This window comes from Labrus mixtus, chromosome 23 (assembly GCF_963584025.1).
Source record: "Labrus mixtus chromosome 23, fLabMix1.1, whole genome shotgun sequence".
Lineage (NCBI taxonomy): Eukaryota > Metazoa > Chordata > Actinopteri > Labriformes > Labridae > Labrus > Labrus mixtus.
The window spans coordinates 14,728,976-14,751,414 of NC_083634.1; the positions used below are offsets into that span (position 1 = coordinate 14,728,976).

General features: G+C 42.3%; 2 protein-coding genes across 2 annotated transcripts; one reads left to right on the forward strand and one right to left on the reverse strand.

The window, feature by feature from the left end:
- Positions 1–5,183: 5,183 nt before the first annotated feature.
- nagk (N-acetylglucosamine kinase) lies at positions 5,184–8,373 on the reverse strand. Its single transcript, XM_061031304.1, has 10 exons — positions 8,227–8,373; positions 7,733–7,817; positions 7,395–7,493; positions 7,136–7,277; positions 6,639–6,749; positions 6,438–6,550; positions 6,182–6,269; positions 5,987–6,084; positions 5,814–5,892; positions 5,184–5,682 (listed from the first exon to the last, which is right to left on the reverse strand). Exons 1-10 carry the CDS (start codon positions 8,253–8,255, stop codon positions 5,480–5,482), a joined length of 1,047 nt encoding a protein of 348 aa, XP_060887287.1. The 5' UTR covers positions 8,256–8,373; the 3' UTR covers positions 5,184–5,479.
- A 1,699-nt stretch (positions 8,374–10,072) lies between these two features.
- Positions 10,073–21,714, forward strand: dok1b (docking protein 1b). Its single transcript, XM_061030989.1, has 5 exons — positions 10,073–10,455; positions 17,327–17,650; positions 18,319–18,418; positions 18,615–18,787; positions 19,361–21,714. Exons 1-5 carry the CDS (start codon positions 10,399–10,401, stop codon positions 20,753–20,755), a joined length of 2,049 nt encoding a protein of 682 aa, XP_060886972.1. The 5' UTR covers positions 10,073–10,398; the 3' UTR covers positions 20,756–21,714.
- The last annotated feature ends 725 nt before the right edge of the window (positions 21,715–22,439 follow it).

Consider the following 22,439-nt stretch of genomic DNA (forward strand, 5'->3'; position numbering starts at 1 on the left):
TTGAAGCGAGCAGGGCGACTGGGAGTGGAGGGCTATGATCAGTGGAGTGACTCCTGCTGGTTTTGGTAAGTTGAAGACCGGTCTGTGTTATAATTCTGCACTTCTCCCACCTATGCACTTGTACTGCATGCAAATGATCAACCCTCCCAACTTGCCTAATATCACACAAACCGTCAATTTGCTCCAAATCTGTTGGTGAGGAAAACCGTCTGGACAGGAGGTAGCTTTCCAAAAAGACGGATAAGGACAGGCAAACACTTTATACCGTCTCCTTTAGGTTCCTGCCAGCAGATTATTTACTGGAGAGTTATGACTCATCCTCAGCGTCTGTATCCTTAGGCAAAATAACTGAGAATCACAAACACAGGCCTTGACTTCAACCTCAGATGAAAATATTTTCCATGTGCATTTTTTTTCAGCCTTCCTGCCTGAATAGTGCTCGGGTTGTTCACATTTAATTCTGGCACACAGCCCTTTGATCGGGATCATAATGTCTGGAACAAAAACACAAACAAGCTCTTTGTGATAATCGGTCGTGTATTGAGACAAAAGTTGAGCTTCAGATTGAATGGAAGATACTCCTGGGATTGGGAAAATGAGGATTCTGGATTTGAGACTGGGTCCACTAGAAGGAGACACACAAGGAAATCAAGGTCAAATAAGAAGACAACATATACAGACTTCAGTGCTCCTCTGAATCCTCCCTTTACCTTAGCGGTGTAGTTAGCTTGGTACTCTGTCAACAGTGGCTTCCTGCTTTGGTCCCTACAGTTGACATTCTGGGCAACTTGTAGTGTGCTGCTACAAGGAACGCCAGGAGTGAAGCTTGGCATCGTGAAAGAACAGCTATAAGGGAACTCGGTTTTACAAACACAGCTGGGGAGAGGAAAGCAGAGAAGGTGTTAGGAAAAGAGCGACATGTGAGGAGCAAACCTAAAAGAAAATGTAAAAATTAAAGGTCACATATTATCTAAAATATACTTAACTATGGTTTTTGATCCCCTCCACCCCTCCCCATTATGTGAAAAGTCCAGCCACTCCATCTTTTGCCTGCTCCACTTTTCAGAAAATGTGTGCTCAAACAGGCCGTTTTGAGATTTTCGCTTTGTGACATCACAAAGGGCAGTAGCCCCTCCCCCAGGAGACACTCCCACAACTGGGTGTTTTTCTGCCCTCTCAATCTGCCTTCTCAACGTAAACAATCGAGAATGGTACAAGAAAGCCTAGCCTACCAATCACTTCCAGAGAGGGGGCGTGGTCAGACACAGCTCATTTACATATTTAAAGGTACACACACAGAAACAGCCTGTTCTGAGCAGGGCTGAAGTAGAGGGGTTTATAGGCATGTTTAAATACAGGATCAGACATGTTATAGGGGCGCTCTGACACATATTAAAACTGGTTGAAAAAAAGTATAAAATGTGACCTTTACGTGTGGCTAGAAGTGAGGTTTGTGCCAGTTGCTTACCAAAGGCACTGCCTGGGAAAAGGCTGAAGGAAAGTGCTGATTTTTGGTCCACGAGCCATGAAGTCCTTCAAGCTGCTAATATTATCCAACTTTCCGGCATCTAATAAAACAGAAAAAATGAACAAATTATCAGTCAAACTTTACAGTCGACTAGCTCTCTTCACTTGAGACTCTGCTTTCCATTCATTATACAGGCTGACAAGATGAGCAGCTGTCTCACTTTCTGGCAGGCCAGTTTTGGCTGCCATGATCATTTGTACAGAGGTCCAGATAATCCTGAGGATGAAACCCTAAGATTTGAATGACCCCGACCCCTGTAAGATTTGAAATAACTTTAGCTGCCAACATGCTAAACTCAATGTGTGACAACTGTAAACATCATACCAACGCTTACCCTTAGCTTCACTGTTGCAGCTGAGAACCATGAGTGTAGAAACTTATTTAAATATGATGATGTCAGGGTGGACACACTTTTTTGTTTTTTTTAAATCCCTCCCTAACCTCTGTCATTTGGCATTGTGTTTCTGTATATGTGTGTATGATAGAGAGAGTTGTTCTACCTTTGATTTGGATTATTGGACTACGGGTCACAGGAAGGTGGAGTAGGGCCTGTAGCTCAGCCTCTCTGCAGACAGATCGAATGTGATCTTGAGAGCAAGCCGGGCAAACAAGAGATGGCAACGATATCACACCTACAAATGAACAAAAAAAAAAAAAGACGAGATTTCTTTATTAACTGTCGCTCGCTCAAGTTTGAAGGCCCTCAAAACATTATAAGCAGGATTTTAAAAGGGTTCGAATCCAGGTTAAGGTTAGAACATGAGCCAAAGATTTAGCAGCATATGAACCCTCCTGAAGATATTAACAGCTTTCTCACCTTCCTCATAGAGTACATCACACTTGTGCTGCTGCTCATCTTTTGCCTCTCGCTGATCAAACACTTTCAATCGAAAAAAAAATTCAACTTGAGTAGCCATACAGCTGAAAGGTATGTATGTATGTACGGTATGTATGTATCCTTCTTACCCTTTGCATAGTGCAGCAGACCTTTCTCCTCCTCACAAACTACAGGCCAAGTCTCCCTGGCGACTCCTGTATCCTGAGTCCTGGCTTCAGTCAGGGTGGAGCCCGCAGACGCCTCAAAGACGGGAAGAGGAAGGATGCCAAATCGCGGCAGGGATGCAGGAGGGAGGGAATACGATGGAGGCTGATAAGATGCAGTAGAGAAAGAGTTGAGTGTGGTGGTGGTGGTACATCAAACTGAAGAACATCATTATGAAGTTACTGCATGTGTGAAGTTGTTTACCTGTAAATAGGCGGCTGAGCCGTAGTCGCTGTTAGTTGTCTTGTAAAATATAGGCCAGATATCACAACCAGCCTATGAAAACAATACATCCAGACGGTGAGTCTTAGATCTGTGTGTCCGTCTGTCTGTCTATTCGTCCATCTTACCTGAGGTGAGACGACATAGGGGACAAAGGGAGGGGCAGCTCTAACATCTGTGATAGGCCTCCGTGGATTCCCCTCCAGGTGGTGCTCTCTGAATGGATTATAGTCCCTCCTGTAAGTGGTGACAAATCTCCCAAAGGTCATTTGTCCCACAGCCTGAATGAGAAAAACAGGCATTGTGACAATATCACCTGAATTCAGTTTGTGTGTGTGTGTGTGTGGTCGGGCATAACTTTTTTTTGCAAACAGTGGAGAAGGTATTCAGACGCTTTAGGTAAGTGTAAAAAAAAAAAATACTACATTGTCAATGAAAGTCTTGAATTAAAAGAAAAAGTAATCGAATCATGAAAAATAAACATGGTGGGTGGTAAACAGATAACTCTTGTGGTATACGCACAGATGAATCACGGTGTGAGAAGCGTTTACTGCCATGTTGTTAGAGCACATTTCAGTTTTCTCCTCAGCTTGACCAAGTTTCATTCTTTCATGACTGTTTTGTTTATCCTGCCACAACTTTTGCCTTTTAGTTCACTCACACCACTTTCATACTATTTGTTTTCAGCATGGAGAAATAAAACAGAGTCAAAATTGAACCCAAATAAATACGGCTGATAAAGCTACTCAAAATCTGCCATGCTGTATGTATCAACAGGAAACCCAGTAATCCTGTGATTATCGACTGCATGTCCGTTTTGTGTTCATACCTTGTTTCTAGTGACCTCATGTGGTCTAAATAAGTAACATCAACACATTTAAAAAGACGTGTGCTTTGCCATTGGAGAGAAAAAAAAATGCCACAAATTAGGAAACATTTTTCTGAAAGTTTATGAGGAGTCCAAACTGCACTGTTAATGTTTTTTTTTTGTGCAGGCAAAATTGAGTTCTGCATTGACTGTACATTTTAATCAATGTCTGATAATAATCTATCACAATAACTACATACAATGAATCCCATGCCACCTCAAAGGTTTTCCATTTATTTGAAATGTAATAAGCAGTGATAAGGTTTTAAGACAATCTAGTAAATAAGTCATACAATCAGGATTTTGATACATCGCACAAAACTGATCTCATTACATCTTTTATAAAGAGCAGGTCGACTCTTTAGACCAATCCGCTGAAGCAGCAGGAGCGACGTGTGCAAAACCATTTGGACCTCTTCATTTCAATTCAAAACAGACTAAAAACAACACCCCCAAAAAGGCCTAAGTCTGGCACACTCTTACATAATTTATCTTAAAGATGATAGGGAATAATACAAATACAAAAAGAAAGCGGCTTCAGAGTCAGAGTACTTACCTCCAGTTGTTTTGAGGAAATCATTTCATGTTTTCTGTGATTCCTCCCCTCACAGCAGCACAGCTGAGCTGAACTGAGGAGTCAGACCCTCAGAGTGAGAGACCATGGAATGTTACTGCGACTGTTTTTAATCGAAATGTAATAATTCTGTTGACGCTTATTCCACATCCTGAGGTAGCTTATCTGTCATTTTATTTGATGTGCAAGCCAGCGTTCACACCATAATGCTGTGCACATGCAGACAGGATGATATACATTAACAGAGCAGATCTGAGTCCAACAGTAAACTGAGATTTGATTTGCTCAGATCCGCACATACAGAGGCTGTAGTCCTTTAAGCGGGGCGGCCGGGGTTTGAATCCAACCCGTGGCAGCTTTCTCGCATGTCATTCCAGGCTCTCTCTCTCTCTCTCTCTCTCCCTGGTTTCTGGCCCGATCCACTGTCCTACAGTATCTAAAAAAAAAAAAGGGAACGCAATCAAATCATAACCCTCACACCGGGAAACGGCAGGAAGCAGCCATGTTGTCCAAAGACGGCCTTACAGGGACTGGAGCACAGGATCGTGCTTTGCCTATTGTACTGGTAAAAAAATGAAGGATGCATTGTTAGATCATGGGCAGTGCAGCCACTTTCTGGTTTGAGGTTTTAGGAGCAGGTAAAGGGGAGAAAAACACAGATGACCTGTTTTAGTGCACATGATTAGAAACAGGATGGTACAGACACTGACCCAAAAGAACCAGGACATACAACGTGTCCTTCTCTATTAGCATGAAGGCAACTCTTGAAGCGTACTCCTGTTTATCATCAACATGTATCCGTCTTTAATTATCTCTAAACGGTATTAAGGAATATTAGAATTCAAAAATGTATTCAGGACAGAGCTGTGACTTGATGCTTTTTCCACGTCTCAGCTCAAACAAATCTTATCTTGGTGACCAGAGGTTAAAAAAAGCCCACACTTTGATGTTTTTTTGTCAAAATGATCTTTATTATAAATGTCAAATGTAAACAAGTTTTTAAAAAGTGAAAAGATTTGCAGTAAAGCAGAAAAAACGCCAATTTGAAGTGTCTGAATAGTCACTATGGATATGTAGAAAATCAAAGATCTGTCAATTTCTTCAGAACAACCTCGGTGATATCACTTCATTACAAAATCATAACGATCACCATCCTTAAAGAACGTTTCATGATTAGAGTTGTATCATTTATAAACCCTCTCATACGTGTTCCTTTAGTGTGGGATTGATTGGTTGTGACCTTCATCACGGTCTACTGTCGAAAGTGTGTTGGTAGAAGATGTTGGCGTTGGCCTCGTAGTCCAAAGTTACGGAGGAGCCTATACTCTGAGCTCCCAGGCTCGCGCCGCCGAGCGCTGAAGACTGCTGCAAAGTCAGGAGGCTGTACCCATGGAAACGGCCCCTGAATTTGTCAGAAGATGCCACTTTATCCAACACCTCGTTGAAACCTGAGAAGAGAAAACAAACACGTCACAACGCAGAAGAAATGTAACAAAAAGGGGAACCTTGACGCTGCTACAGCTCGCTCTCTTTAAGTGTCCGGTTTAGTGATTTTACTCTGAAGAGGAAGGACACTGACCCGGCCTCAGAAGCTCCCAGCTCTTCCAAACTGAGCCTTCACACAGGATCGGCAGGCCAATGGTGCCTCCCAAAAGAGACTGTCGTGAAAGATGAGGAGATTAGAAGGAATTGAAATGAAGAATGTTTATTGCAAATTAGTTGAAGCACAGAGTGTGTGTGTGTTTTTTTTACCTCTTGTGCTACAGGTAACACTGATTCTACATGCTGTGCAAGGACTCTCCCTGCCTGAGTGAACACATACTGACAGAGAGCATCCCCTGCTTCTGCACCTTAAACACAACCACAAATACTCTTCATTAGACCTTCAATTCTTATCTATTTCTCCCCTCCCCAACATAACTTTGTATGAAGTGATGTGCCTCCTACCTTCTGCCAATTTCTTGCAGAAACCAGCAAAGTGAGACTTCTGGAAGTTTCTGTAGAGGTGTGGCAGCATGCCCATTAGATCTGACACCTGAGATAAAAGGTGCATTGTTTCAATAAATGCACTCATTCACATACAATGTAAAAAAAAAAAGAGATGAATGTGATTCCCCTGAACCCCGATTTGACTTTCTCAGGTATCGCAGTTTGAAGCCCTGGTTGATTTCTAACACATTTCGGACTGCTGCTTCCGCCTGACCTGGAAGTATTCCTCCATGGCTTTTCTGACGTGCGTCACATCATGAGGTGGAGACACAAAGTTGTCTTTGGCATCAAACACCGTCTTCACCGCCGAATGGGCGATCCAGAATGCTGAGTGATAGAAAGTTCTCTCAAGAGGTCGCTCAAATCATTTTGATCAGCTATACATCATTCACGCATAAACGTGGCCAATGCTTACCGGATCCTTCATCGCCCATCATGTGACCCCAGCCTCCGCAGCCGATCTGCGAGCCGTCGGGATTGACTAACTTGCAGTTGGAGCCGGTCCCTGATATCAACACTACACCTCCTATAAAGAAAGCAGAGATCCTGTGAGCTGATATGTCAACAAAGGTGACGTCATGATCCGTTTCAAAGGCCACACTACATACAATATTATACAGCCACACCCAAGAGGGTAAAGTATCATCCTTTGCCCTGATATCAGATTTTATTGTTGTAATTTCAGCTGTATGTAAGTGTGTATCTTTCAATACTGATGGTGCGAAAGTGCGTTCAGTTTTTAAGTCTGAAACGAGAGGTATGTATAATATTTAAATCATGTTGTATTCAAATCAATATAAGAATGACTTAACTGAGATTAAATGTGTCCGTCGTCAGCCCTGTGGTGTAAAAGGTTTGTGCTGAGAACTTAATCCGCACTATAATGAAAAGTGTCAAAGACAAAACAGTTACCACGGTCACTGGCGGTCGCCATGGCGCCAATGGCATCGGTGGTGATGAAGTAGTTCTGGCTAAGAGAGGGGAAGCGCTCCTTCATTTCAGCTACCAGTTTGTCGATGGCGTCCTTCTGCTCCCCTCCGCTGAGAGACATGCCCTGCGCGCGCACACACACACACACACACACACACACACACACACACACATATAATAACTTGTTTATGAATGCTCTTCTTGACATGTATGTTAGTGGTCAATAACAATTTCGACTGACCAGTGAGTAGAGCGGTGTGTTTGGGTCCAGCCCCGCCTCCTTCTTTGCTCTCTGGACCATGTCATTGATCGCCTCAATGCATTTGTCCACCCCGACCAACTGAACACACAAAGACACAAGAACACACACACACACACACACACACACACACACACACACACAAATACACACATCAACATTTTTTTGGGGTGGAAAGACACAAAAGTCTTGTATTCATTCATTTCTTTAAAGAAATTCCAACTTTTTCCAATCACTGGTCCGCTCGCTTTTACACACTTTGTGAAGTGATATTTAAAAATGAGGTGTGATAGATAGACAGAAGTCTTCCCTCTGCTCACCCAGTGGTTTGTGGACGGCCCCTCTGTCTCCGCCAGGATCTTTCCATCTGCTCCGACCAGCACTGCTTTGGAGTGGGTCCCTCCTCTTGAAAAGCAAAAACACAGAAGCACAATACAGAAGCCTTCACATCACTGCAATACTAATAAAACAGATTTAAAAACAACCTGAAACTTAATGGTAGGCTACATTTAGGCAAGAAAAACAAAGACATGATAACTTTCAAATGTAACACTTTATCACATTCGTGGAAATGCACAAATTCTTTAAAAGCTTCTTCAAGGGATATGAGATCACGAGACACACACACACACACACACACACACACACACACACACACACACAAGCAGACACAGCTTCCTTGTGACAGAAGACAAGATACAGTCAGACTGAAACTCTTAATTTCACAACAAGATTAAAAGCCTGGCATAAACAGTTCTCCTAAACATTTAATACATCTTTTTAAGTCTATTGAATATTTTCAACCCGTGCTCACCCCTCAACTCCGCCGAACACCGATGCCATGTCTCAGTTAATATTTACACTCTATGGTCTCAGTTCCTGTTATGGTCCGGGTAGTCTCGTCTAAGTGTGGCGGTATCGCGAGAGCAGACGCTAATTGCCATCCTGCAATGCATTTTTTTAACCAGAAGGTGGCAGCTGTGTTGCGGGATGACATCTTGATCATGGCCTTTGCTGTTGATGAAGATCTTGGTTAGACACACTTAACAATAAAGTTATTAAATATTAGCCACGGGAAGTTACTTTACATTTTGTATTCTGCAAGGAGGTTATTTAACACACAGAAAAATGGGGGATTTATGCCCATTGGCCTACTAATGTGAAGGAACTCTGGCAAAATAATGCTCTCCTATTGTGTCCTGACTCATGACAGAAAAATCCACACTTTTAAGAGTCAAGAATAATAGTCACAAAAGGTTTTTGGTCTGAAAACAGAAACAACAACGAGTCTATACTTCACAGTGAGCTGAGCCAGCAGGAGGCATCTGCAACACATTAATTTTTTGGGGCTGGTTGTGTTTGCCAGCATCGGCTCCTTAACACATAAGCATCAATCTTTGGCTGCAGAAAAATACTCAATCAATAATACACAATCTCCATAGTGAGTAGGCCTACTAATGCTCTGTGATATTTGTTATATATGTTCAATAAGCAGTTTTCAAAAAGCCTAACATTTGTAGTGTTGCAGAAGTTTCTCTGCAATATGCAATAATAATACCTCAGTGTATGTGATTCAAATAGTTTGCATTTTCTTTAGAAAGTGTGTGTCAGAGCTGAAACCAACAGAGAAGTTACACAAGAGCGTGGAGGTGGGAGGAGAGGAAGTGGAGGAGCGGCACGGTGCGCTCACCACGCGCTGCTCACTCCTCCTGTAAGGAAGGGTTCGTCAAGTCCCACAGTCTTACTATAGGCTAATACCGGATGTCAAACAATCCAGATTTCACAATAAAACATAACAGACATGTACTTTTTCCAACTGAATCAAAACATCTATCTTTAATTACATTTAATTATTGCAACTTTTACAGTCAGACATGTTTAAATAAAACTTGTAGGCTATTTCTCATTGTCATGATATTCCATTTCATGACACGAAAACGCATCACTTTATGATGTGTTGCTTTAATTAGCCTAGTTATTAACAGCTCAAGCAGCATATACACAGCCTTACACTACAGCTTTATTATTTTTAGGAAAGAAAAAGTGCGGATTGTCATTTGTAAAATTACCAAATACCCAAATCAACACTTTTGTGTGCCCAAATCTGCAGCCTGGGTGTTGTGATTTGACAGGATTTCCATAAGGAGCTAACTAAAAAAAAGGTTTTTTTTGTGGAGTCCATGACCTCTCTGATGTTTCAGGTTCTCTGTGAGTAATTTTTTTCTTATCTGATGAATTTCAAACATGTTTCATCACATGCATCTTCTTTGTGAACTATGATGTAATTTGAAATGGACGGGGTTTGACATTTTGAGGTTCTGTCTTGCAGAGCAAAATGTAGTTTGAAATCCTTGACTTGTTAATCTTGTGGTTATAGTTTCATATTCCTTCCATAACAAGTTAATGATTAATCATACCAACAGCCTAATTAAAGCTTTGCATTAAATTATTCAAAACAATCTTTTTTTTAAGGGTGAAATAAAAAAATCGAGGTGAATTAAGTTTTTACATAATTATTTTCTAAGTGTTATAACGTGATTACGAACCCATAAAGAACTGACAACGAACTTTTTTTATTTAAATTTAACTTTTATTTTGAAAGGCTTAACAGGAAGTTCATTGCCGCCTTTGAAGTGTTGCTTTCCACTGGTCCAGCCCTACAGGAGGAGTGAGAGAGGCGACACAGATAGGCGACCGGCCGACAATATTTGGACTTAGTTTGTTGCGACCACCCAGCGACAGTTACGACTTTTTATTTTTTTATTATTATTTTATTATCACCATGACAACTTAAAGTGTGCGCGAGCAGAACGATAAATGCGTTTTGAAACGTGTTGGTGGGCGCAGCTGCGAGAAGGGGAAGTTGTGAGGAGATAGAGGAAAACATAAACCTCTAAAAAAAAAAAAAAAAAGAAGTGTTTCTTTTCTTTCTTTCGGCGTCAACTTCAAGTCAACTCTCGTCTTGGTCGTGGGGTGTTCAGGGGGCATGGACACCCACGTTAAGGAGGGACAGCTTTATGTGCAGCATCAGAAGTTTGGAAAGGTAAGTCAAAAGAGAAACAAACTTACAGCTTTTGTAGAAATGACAAGGAGGCTAGAAACCCCTTATAAATCCTTAAAATATGTTATATGCAATTTACAAGCTGGGTAATGTGCAATATGTGAACCAGCAACGAGCAGAAGAAGCTGTTTAAGGTCACGAAAAGTTGTCCAACACCATCGAAGAAGACTGCAGGAGTGAAGAGACACCAGAGGACATTAGCACAGAAAGAGGGATGAAGCCACTTAAAGCAAACGTCTTCCTGCTTTAAACAGTCTACATGCCCAAATTCAAATTGTAAACAGAGATGTCATTGGTGACAAAAACAAAAGATTCTCTGAGGAAACTTTTGAGGAGTCATAAATGAGTACCATGTGTTTTGTGAGACAATAATAGCTGTGCATGTCAGTTCAGATAAAAATAGAAGCACTGCAAATCCTCACAGCAGTTTTATGTTGTTGTTGGGGTTTTATGGAACAAACAGGGAGATGGTGATGGCATAAAGATTTGCCTTCAGTGCCTTCGCAGCGTTAACCTTGCGTTGTTCCCAGTTGTCGCCGAGAGAGAGAGAGAGAGATCTATTTGACATCATGACAAATAAAGCAACGACAGGTCAGTCATTGTGTTCAGGGCCTTCAAAGACGGACTGACTGTAGATGCAGAGAGAGAGGAAGTCGTCACTGTGTTGATGTGGTGGTTTGGAGTAAAAAAAACTCACAGTGCATCTGTGTGTGAGCAAATATGGATGCGTTTACGAGCCGACCACATGGACAAGAGAAAAAACAAGAGAGCTGCGAGACGTGACAGAGTTACATATCATTTATAAATACCTGCCTGTGGGGGTGTGTCTGTGTTGTTGTAGTGCCCGGGCCTCTGTGCAACACTGGATAAGACCTCATTTAGTCTTTTAGATATGTAAGAGGGTCTTTGTCTCTTCATCTCTCCGGCCGGTCATATGACACAGATCAACAAACACATTCTGGCCCTGCTTCCTGCTCCGAATTCAGCACCTGACAATAGATATTCATGTTCACACACACACACACAAAAAAAAAAAAAAACACACATTTCCAACGCCTTGTTATAAACAGCAGAAACAACAATAAGAAAACGGAGAAACAAGAATGCAGCGTTGATGAAACACATGTCGTTATCTGTGCAGACTACAACAGAGGAGATACAGAGATAAGAAAGCAGCAGAGCACAGCGAGGAATAATACAGGAAGCTAAAAGTGTTGAAAAATGGTGTGAAGTTTGCAGGGTTAATTATGCAATAGAGCTGTCAGTAGACCCTCACACACACACACACACACACACACACACACACAGACACATCCTCATATAGGCTTGAAACCATGAACTTGGTTTGGAAAACTTGACGTAAGAGTGGCGTTGCAACGTCCGACCAAGAGCTTTGTTTCAATTTGTTGAGTTTAGTAATGCTAAGGGGGAAAAAACATTAACTTAGCCTCAAAACCATACACTCATTGTACCAGTTTTCATCATCTCATTCATGCTAAAATGTGTTATTCTTTTCTTAAAGTTGTGCTGTCTCGAGTCTGCAGTCTGTCTGTGTTGATGGGAAATTGACAGTTTTACCGAAATGGGGAAAAAACTATTCTAATTCTATCAACAGTGAAAGAATAGATCATCTTCTTCGGCTGGAGTTTGACACACGTCTTCACAGAGATATAGAGAACGTGCAGCGGATTCACGTTTGCGGGATTAAGAGTCTGCATCAATTTATTTAGGTTAATTGAAGCACGAAAAAGAATGTGTGGCGGACTGATTGCGCTTATTATTTACGGTTAAAGTACGGACGCAGTGAGGAAATCTTAAGTATTTAGAATTAGAAAAAAAAAAAAGGGGTGGTATAAAAAATGTGTGTTGAGAGATGGTGAGGCGGTCGGCCATGGCACCTTGTTGAAAGCGGTGAGGGGAGATAAGCTGCCTCTACGTGTATCTGCCTGTCAGCCACAAACACACACACACACACACACACACACACACACACACACACGTCCAAGATGCTCAGACCTGCAATTGGTAGTTGATGGTAGACGTCGATAAAGGGAGCTGGCTTCTGCTTGAACAGACAGGGTGTGTCTGGATAGTTTGGTATTGCACACCTCAAGGCTACATTTATACACCAGGCTTTCATTTCTAAGGAATAGTTGCATAATGGATTTATGGGGTTGTGGATGTGTCTTCTTTTCATGTTTTCATCACACGTCATGCTAAATCATCTGAGAAACACTTGATCAGTAGTACTATGACGATGTTACATAACGTAGGACCGTTTGTAATTCTCTCTGTTTACTCTGCAGTAGGTGTATTTTAAGGAAGTATGATTATGTGATTTGGTGGTTTACAGTGGAAAATGAAAAATTAAACATGTGCAGAAACATATATCTGAGTAAGCTCACAGTGATTGCTCATTTTGTTTCATCCCATCTGAAAGATTTCTGTAATTCAGGCTAACTAACCCCTTCAAATTAAAAGTCCAGTCCTTTCTTCTGCAGCTGGGAGTGGACTCTTGTTTAGATGAAGTCGGATCACAGTGATTATATTTAGGACAAAGGGTGTGTTGTGTTTTAACCGTTAACGGCCTGAACTTTCTCGCTCTTTCAATCTGAGAAAGACTCAAAAACAAGTTTTATGACGTTAAGGTAGTCCCTGTCTGAATTGTCTTTGTAACAGTAACAGGTAGCTGCTGTGATTGGACATGGACACCTCTTATCTCTGGCCTTTGTCGCTGGTGGAATGAATCATGAACAGAACATCATTTTTTAGTGTTTGAGTGTCTTTTGGATTTGTCTTTTGGGTTGCAATAATTGGTTTTGGTAAGCGTTGGCACGGGGGATCTGGGATTTGATTTGTACTATTTTCATACAGTCATAGACGCAAACTGCGGCGATCAAAAATAAAAATAATAGCTGCGATTCAGTTTCACCTCCGCTTGCGGGTTTAACAAAGATCCTACACAGGCTCCATAGTTAAACTTCAGTCATATTTGCATGGATTAGATATGATGTCATGTTACAGCTGAACTCGTGTTAGTTTCTACCTGCTCACCGACTTTTTTACTGCTCTTGAAAATATGTTTTCCTAATGCGTCGGAAGATACAAAACAGGTGCACTCCCGTACTTTGATTATCAAAAAATGTTTGAATATTTTCGATGACTCTCCATGTTGAATATTCACTGAGCAGATATTCTTCTTTGTAGAGTCATTACTGTTATAATCTTTATTTTTGACAGATTGTCAAAATCGAATTTGAGCTCAGTGTTTCAGTTTCAGGTAGTCATAAAAAGAACCTAAAAGTTTCTCAGTGTACTTTTTATACTTTCCTCCAAACCTTTCAAAACAGCTCCTCTATGATGCTGAACTTCTGTCTTGAGCTTGTTGAGGTTAAAGCGTTGGTCACTCTCTCTCTCTCACACACACACACACACACACTCCTCTGCTGCAGATCTAATCGAGGTCTGTCTTCGGCTAGTGGGCACACGGTTGAGCAAGTTCAACTAAACAGCAGTATGACGACATTTCCATCTCTTACACAGCTCATTGGTCCGACTACACAAACACGAACATGGCGTTATAATGTTCTTATTATAAAAATAACTCAGACCACGTATGCAGTGGTAAACTACGAGGAAATGTTGCTCTTAAGTTCTTGGTAAATGCTAATGGTTCTGACTCATGTGGTGTACCATTTACAGTTTGAACAAGCAGCTCTGGAGGCTCATCACTCCCCTAGTCTGCATTAAAGGATGGAGCAGGGAGTAGGAAGTGAGAAAATACTGTTTATTAAATGGAGAAAAAGCTCGACCGATAGAAAGAAACCCTGTGTCTGAAGTGGTCATCCATTCTATTTTACTACTGTTAAAGCAATATGTAGCGTTTCCACTTTAAAATAGTTGTTTCACAGTCGATCTAATAGTACAATAACTTTCCACAGCACGGCCCGATCACCTGCTGATAACACTACGCCGCTTGTTCTCACAGCAGCCAAGAGAAAAAGAGAGAAGAAGCCGGAGTGTACATCCCTGCAGATGTTATTCATAACAGACTACGACAATGTTAGGCTGTATCGTTATTGGTGTCGTCTAAGTCTCATGTTTAGCAGCTTTACGGGGGACAGAAAGTTTTAACTCTGCATTTAAATAAATCCATCTCAGGCCCTAAAAGTTGTCTCTTCCCTTGCCGCCCTTTCAGGTTAGCTTCTTACTTTTGGAACCTTACAAACCGATCTCAACTATTATAACAAGTGAGCTAATATGTAGGTCATTGTGACAGTAAATGTCAGTAACTGCATTAAAGGTGAACATACAGTACACAGGGTGTTTCATGTATCAATATTGTTGAACACTTGAATAACAATTGTTTGAGTTGTGTTCTCGTGAACAGGCAGGAGATGAGTGAGGAAGTTACTCTCTCTCTCTCTCTCTCTCTCTCTCTCTCTGTCAAGATCTTTTTTGCATAATTTCCACTTGGTTGATAACGGTCTGATGCCTTATATGGAGCAGCTGTTTCACACACACTGGCGCAAACACACACACGGCTTCCTTACATTTATCCGCTTCAAATTCAGGGTCATGGCACTCTGCATACTGTCACACTGGGAAACTCAAACAGAACAGCAACTTATATAAGAATTGTCCGGTAATGACCAATAAAAATTTCTGTTCCAAAATGTTTTAACTGAATATCCTAACCGTTAAAGTAACAGATCTTTCCTTATAATAATTTCCTTTTTTTTGTTTTTGTTTTTGTGTAAACAAAGTAGTATTCAAATATTCTAACATTTACAGGTCCAGCATCAAGAGGCAACATTTCACCTGGTCTGTCAAACTGCATGTTCAATTTCAAATGTAGTGTTAAATATTTTCTAAGTTCTGAAAAATAATCTCACAGGTTAGAGAGCATTTACGTTTAGTGATAGGAAGTGTCTCATTTTTCTTTTAAGACACATTTTCAAAGGCAGCCGAAGAATTTCCAAACCATTGACCGCTGATGTGAAAAGCGCCGCTCTCTGCCTGTGAGCCCCGCAGTGTGAATACAGGGGGAAACACACACATACGTGGCGTGATGTTGGGTAGTAAAACACACACACACACACACACACACACACACAACGTCCAGGAATTCAAAGGGATTAGAGGGACTTCCCAACAAGCGGTGACTTCTGTTGTCTCTTACAGTTTTACCGTTATCATACGTGTACTTGTTTCAGAAGTGATTGCACATAATCTTACACGTCGTGTGTCACCGTGTCTATAGTTTGCACTTATCATCTGGAGTCTTCAAAACACTCACTGTGCCTCTTATCGTACGCCGTTGCATGTCATGTTGTCTGGTCGTGTCCTTTTTTTGTCCCTGCAGAGGAAGAGGTCATTGTTCGCCGTTGCTTCCTCTCTTCTGCCCTAAAGGAAAGACATTGCACCTGTCAACTAGTTTGAAACACATTGTTATTTTTTTAAGCAAACCCACACTTTAAGAAAAATCTGTGACGGGGAAATAAACGTTTAAAGTTGTAGTTATAAATATTGAATTCATTACAGATCAAAAGACAGTGTCTTTGTGATGATTGTGAATGAGTACCCAAGCCCAAGACGTATTGAATTAATGCTCAAATTGATTATTGAAAGTTTCAGGAAGAGGTCATGCTATTTGTTACATTTTTATTTTGGTCTGGTTTTGGGTTCATGTCTTTTCTAGTGTCGGTCTCGTGTTTCGTTGTCACACAGTTTCTCTCTTCTCTGTACCGTTTTTTGATGCCAGATAGAAGCTGTTGTTTTCATTATAAGCAGTCGGTTGAATAATGCTGCAAGTGTTGTCCAATGCCTCTTGACTGACTAGAGGGGAAAGAATGATGTGACAGAAAAGCACAACAGGTCTGACTCAAACCTGGTTCAACTTACTGTCCCCAGCTTCCCATGTGAAGCCTCAGTGAGTAAAGTATGAGACCCACCATTTCACTTTGACTCACTTCTTCTGTAAACTTTCATCTCTGTCTGCTTTTGATTTGTTGGTTGCAAACTTCTTTTTACTCTTTGCTATCGCCTTCTGATACCTACTGTCCCCCCTCCCACTGAACAGGATTAAAACGCGGATAACAAAAAACCAGAATCAGATGTTCTTTATTTTCAGACCTCATGTTCTTTCTTTAAAGTCCCTTTAACGTTTCCTTCCATTGTCGTGCTGCTCTTGGTACAAGTGTTAATAAACATAAAGACAAAGAAGGACAGAAAAGGTAAATTAAACTAAAGAAGTAAAGTATTTAACACTGTATACTTTAAATAAATAAAACAAAAAATTATCTAAACCATGAAAATATTTTGACGTACACACGAGGGAGAAGGCAAAATAAATCAAACTGACATCCTGTTTAATATCTTATCTGCACATTATAACAAACATGTAAGAACAAAAATATAAACAGATAAAAAGTCAACTGAATTCAGAAAACAAAAGCTTTTTATTTTTCATTTATGTTTGGGCCTTTTAGTCTGTATTGGAAAGAACAGCTGAAGAGAGACAGGAAACATTTGGATGAGAGGGGGAGGACATGAAGCAAAGGCCCGAGGTCGGGCGGGTCGCTGCCATGAGGACTAAAGGCTCTGTACTTGAGCCCCGTGACATGAACACTTGGCTACCTTTAGCTTCTAAATGCTCCGCTGTGTTTACTACATAGATTCAAACTTTGTCTCTGTTGTTGTTCTTATGTGATTAGCAGTTTCTGCTTAGTAGCAGCTACATGCTGCTGCTGCTAAAACAATGCTCTAGTGGAAACAGTCCCTTGTTCCATTGCTCAGTAAGATAATTAGTTGTGAAGCTTCTCTCTTTTTTCTCTCCTTCTCCTTATGTTAGAAATGGAAGAAAAACTGGTTCGTCCTCTACCCTGCCAGCCAAAACGGCATCGCTCGCCTTGAGTTCTATGACTCACCCTCAGGAGGAGGAGCTGGGGCCGGCGGAGGCTCGGGGAGCGGGTCCAATGAGAAAACCAGAAAACTTGACAAGAAGATCATCCGCTTGTCCGAATGTATTTCCATCCTGCCGGCGCTGATGGAGAGCTGTCCCAAAGACAACATGTCAGCCTTCTGCGTGGAGACCAACGACAAGACGCATGTGTTTGCTGCGGAGAAAAACGCTGTCAAAGACTGGATGGACACCATGTGTGACATCGCGTTTCAGGTATGCTTACACTTTTCAAAGAACAACAAATGTACAAAGCACAGCATGCTGACTTTAGGAAATACTGTACCTAAGATTTGGGTGTGTCGATATTTCTGACTAGCTTGTGTTATGTCCGTCTTAAACTCTAATTAAGAGTTTTCATTCGTTGTTTGAATTTGAATTTATAAAAAAAAAATTAAATGAAATACAAAGCATCTGTGTAGGTACATAAAAAAAGATACAACTGCTGCTAATTTAGTCTCCTTCTGGGATTGCAGAACATTTGTTTTTGTGTCTTCCAAAATTTCCCAGCTAGCCATGTGGTCCCTATTCAGGCCACATCTTCCATTGTGTGCACTCACACACACATACACAAACACACACACACACACACAAACACACACACACGAACATCAATGTTGCACATATTTGCAGAAAGGAAGCCAGAGGGAGTTTCCTACAAGGAAGACTTCATCCGCTTCGTTCTCCGTTGCACACTCAGCTTCTCTCACTCTCCCCTTTTTCTCTTTGTACTCAGTCCCTCAGACTGTCAGACTGGGACATGATCCCATTTATTTCACATGATCATGACACATGCACCAAAAAAAATCACTCCTGTGTGTAAACAGTCGGTCATTAAAAGCTTTAAGAATCCCACATACAGCTGTGTCTCTTTGTGTGCTCAGGGAGGAGGTAGCAGCAGTGACTCTGCTGCTGCAGACTCTATTGGTGGACCAAAGGACCTGCAGATGTCTGAAAACCTCATCTACTACTCCAGAGAGGAGGGTAGGGAGAGTCTTCTCTATCATATGTTTGAGATATTATTTTTTATTCAACCTTGAAATCAAGAGTAAAGACACTTTGAAAGGGTTCTGGCGAAACAGGAACACACACAGCTTTAGAACGAATCACAACATGTGAACATTTTATTTTGAAATAATTGACTCTAAGCTCGAGCACCTCTCCTGTCTTCTCTTGGCAGTGAATGAGTTTTGGGTGAGCGTTCAACGGACTGAGGCTTCAGAGCGCTGTGGGCTGACAGGCAGCTACTTGCTGAAGGCAGAGAGCGACGTCTTAATCTTGAAAGAGCCAAAGACCAAGAGGAACGTCATGGTGTGGCCTTACAAGCTGCTGAGGAGATACGGGCGAGATCGGGTGGGTGATGAGTCATGCAGAATACGTTTCTTGTGTGTTCGATTTAAGGCCAGACAGTCATGATTGATCGTAGTCAGGAAATAACATATTTTCGGCTGCAGTGGGTTTTTTTTGCACGTGGTCAGAGCCTTGACGTCACAAACAATAATTAGCTTTTACACTTATTTTTTATCACTTTAATTTAACTTGATGCGAAGATGAAGAACTGACTGACGACCTTTAAAGATTCTGTTATTAATGCATGTGTCATGTTGTTAACTTTGATGGAAGAAATACACCAGATAGAAAGGGAAGTTAACAAAACTAGTCTGTACATGTATGTGTTTGAATTTGCAGAAAATAAAGAAGCCTTTTAAAATGGAGATTTAAAAGTAAATGAAAGCTGCAAAGTTATGAAATAGAAACGCTGAGGAAACAGAAAAGTACAGTTCAGTGGAAACGGGAAGCAGCATTCTTTCAGTACCAAGAAAAGTCATAAATGATTGGAATAAGTCCAGTAGCTTCTCCTACTGCAAAAAAAACTGCAACAAATTTTCCATTTCATTTTCTTAAATGTTCCTTTTTGATTTCTAGGTCATGTTTTCGTTTGAGGCAGGCCGACGCTGCGACTCCGGCCCCGGTAACTTCACTTTCGAGACAAAACAAGGCAACGACATCTTCCTGCTTGTGGACCAGGCCATCCAGTCCCAGAAGGTACTGGCGGAGGAGCGCCACCTCAGCTGCCCCATCAACCTCGAAACAGACTGCCCTGCCTCGCTGCAGCACATACGCAACGCTGTTCCTATTGGCATGGGGGCAGGAAGCGGAGACAGCAGCAGCAACAGCAGTCGGGAGGCAGATGGGGATTCAGGCGGCAGCAAACCAGGCTCTGCTGACGGAGTGCTCGGGAAGAGAGAAGGTGGAGATGGAGGAGGGGGAGGAAGGGGGCAGGGAACATCAGGACACAAAGGGAGGAGTTTACCAGAACCACCAGCCATGTTGAGTCATTTGGGGGGAGACGTGGCTCCTTCTAGGTCCCCTAGGGGGCAGGCAGCAGCTAAAGGTCTTTCCTCAGCTGATGAACATGCAGGTCTTTACTCTGAGCCTGTCGATTCAGTCCGCCTTCCTCTGCACAGCACTGACTGCCTCTACTCCGACCCGGTGGACACCATCAAGGGTCAAAGCAAAACCAGCAACCTAGCCACACATCCAGTGCCCGTCCCACGCCAACGACCAGTAGGAGACGAGGCTTCAGGCGGAGGGGTCCAAGGGGATCTCCATGATGGCAGCAAGCACAGGATGCCACCGGACCTGTACTCTCACGTGTACGATCACATCAGCCTAGAGCTCAGCCAGAAAACCAGCGCCATGAATCTAAATGGGGCTGCAGGAGGAGGAAGAGGGGTGAACAGTAACAGGCGACCCCCAGGAGGTCAGGCAGAAGGGGCTTCACCAGCTCCTGCTCTTCCTGTCGAGCACATTTATGATGAACCGGAAGGTCGCGCCAAAGGAAGCGCGACCATCTCGGTCAGTTCAGGGATAAGTATATACGACGAGGCCCGTTTGGAACCCCACAGTCAGAGGCGACAGGAAGAGTTGCCTGACGGGAATTACAGCGCCCCCTCCCCGGGAAAAGTGTCAGAGCCTCATAGACAGTCTCCGCCACAGCTCGGCCCGAGTCGAGGAACGCCACAACCTCCAGCTCCGAGGTGGCCCAAACCTAGCCCTACTCCAAAACCGAGCAGGGGCATTTTTGCTCGCAAAGAGCCCGTGCCTCTGCCTCCTGGGAAACTTGGAGGTCCGGGCAGTAATGTCAACAACAATAACAATATTTGGGGTGGGAGAGGAGACGGCGGAAGAGATGGGAGGGAACTGTACAGCAAAGTCTCTAAGCAGAAAAGTCAACCTGCTAACTCGTGGTGCAGTCAGCAACACACTCCGTCGTTGAGATCCCCTGATATCATCTATGACAATTTGGGGGATATTTGACATCCTGTATGGTCTCTTCTTTTGGGGAAAATAAAAGAAAGCAGAAAATACAACACTGAGAAGACAGTTTTGGTGGATACTTTTAGTCCAGGTCTAAGCGCGTCTCTACAGTCTGTGGAATCATTAATGAAGACAATAGATCAATTCAGAGTAGAGTCGCTCCAGACTGTGAGAAGACCACATTATGCAAGCATTTGAAACATGTAGTGCAACTGTTTAAGGGCCACCCTCTGTGTGTGTCTGTGTTTGAGAAAGAGTGAGTGTTTGCATGGTCAAACCCATAATTGGAGTACCGATCCACATTGTGGTTGAAACCAGCCACTTCACTTGGACACACACTCGCACACCACACACCACACACGTCTGCCAAAGGAGCGTCGGCTGACAGGCTTCACTTTAACAAGCGGGGAGAGCGGCTTGGCTCTTAGTTTCTAAATGTATGCCAAAAGTATGAAGGGACTGTGAAACATGTTTTTTTGCACTGCTGCTTTTGCGTTATTCTGCAATTTGGGGACTTTGGGACGGCTGGAAATTGTGGTTTGACGGGTGAGAGCTAACTTTAAGGCGTTGAATCTACCAAAAGAAGCTTTGTCTTCTGATAGTGTTTTCTGGCCTGATCTGTCTTCCTGAATCCCGTTAAACCTCTGAGGTTTTAATCATTTACAGCCTATATTAACATGCAATGTGGTTGTATTTTAGGATCCAGTAAATGTAAAAACATTGATGCTAACTGTTCTGCAAGAAGCATGAAAACTAGGTCGTCACATGTAGCCCATGTGGCCACTGAATTACAGAGGCGACTTCCTGCACAGGTGAATTAATGTGTGAATTATGTGTCTATGTACAGTAAAATTAAATATGAAACTAATCATTCCCCTGTATGTGTGTTAGTATGTTTCAGAAACAGCTGTGCTGTCTGTAAATACAACTAATAAAAATGCCTCCAAAAACTGCAGAAACTTCTCCCCGGTGGATCTGTAAACTAGAGAACTTCTCTAATTGCTACATCAGTACTTCTACTCGCTGTGCTTTGACCGTCAAGAACTTATCTTTTAGAAAGTCTTCTTGTCTTGGACCAAACAGGACAGTAAAACAGTCTGACCTCATCCTCCACCTCTCCCCGTCTGCCACGCTCTGTTTTTGTTGTTCCAGTCGGTTTCCATCCACTTAATCACACCGTTATAGTTGCGCCTCATCAAAAGGAAACAAAGACCTTCATTCTTCCTCGTCTTTTCTTCCTTCCTCTTGCCCTCTCTGCATTAATTCTGTTGTTTGGTTGCTGTGGAGACGGCTAATGGCGGCTGGTTTGTGTCAGACACGCTCTGCATTTTAACTGCAGGGAGATACCGTGAAGCACACGATGGACAGTGGGGGAAACATTGTCAAAAACAGCTTGTTGAAGAATGCATCTGGTGTTATTAACGAGCAGAGGGGGGGGGGGGATGTAAAAAGAAGTAACAGAAAGAAAAGAAGAGATTTGAAAGAGGCTGGCATGTTGAATAGTTGCTGGGTGAACCTGTCTGTGTCTGCTTGGCTTGCATATCAGGTACAGACTGTTCCCGTCACTGCTGCTGCTCTTTATCCCTGTCATCCCTCTTTATCCCTGTTTCTTCTGTCTTTATTTCCCCACCTGCTGCTAGAATACTTTCTGGACAGGAAAGCCCTCTAAAAGTAACTGGATTAC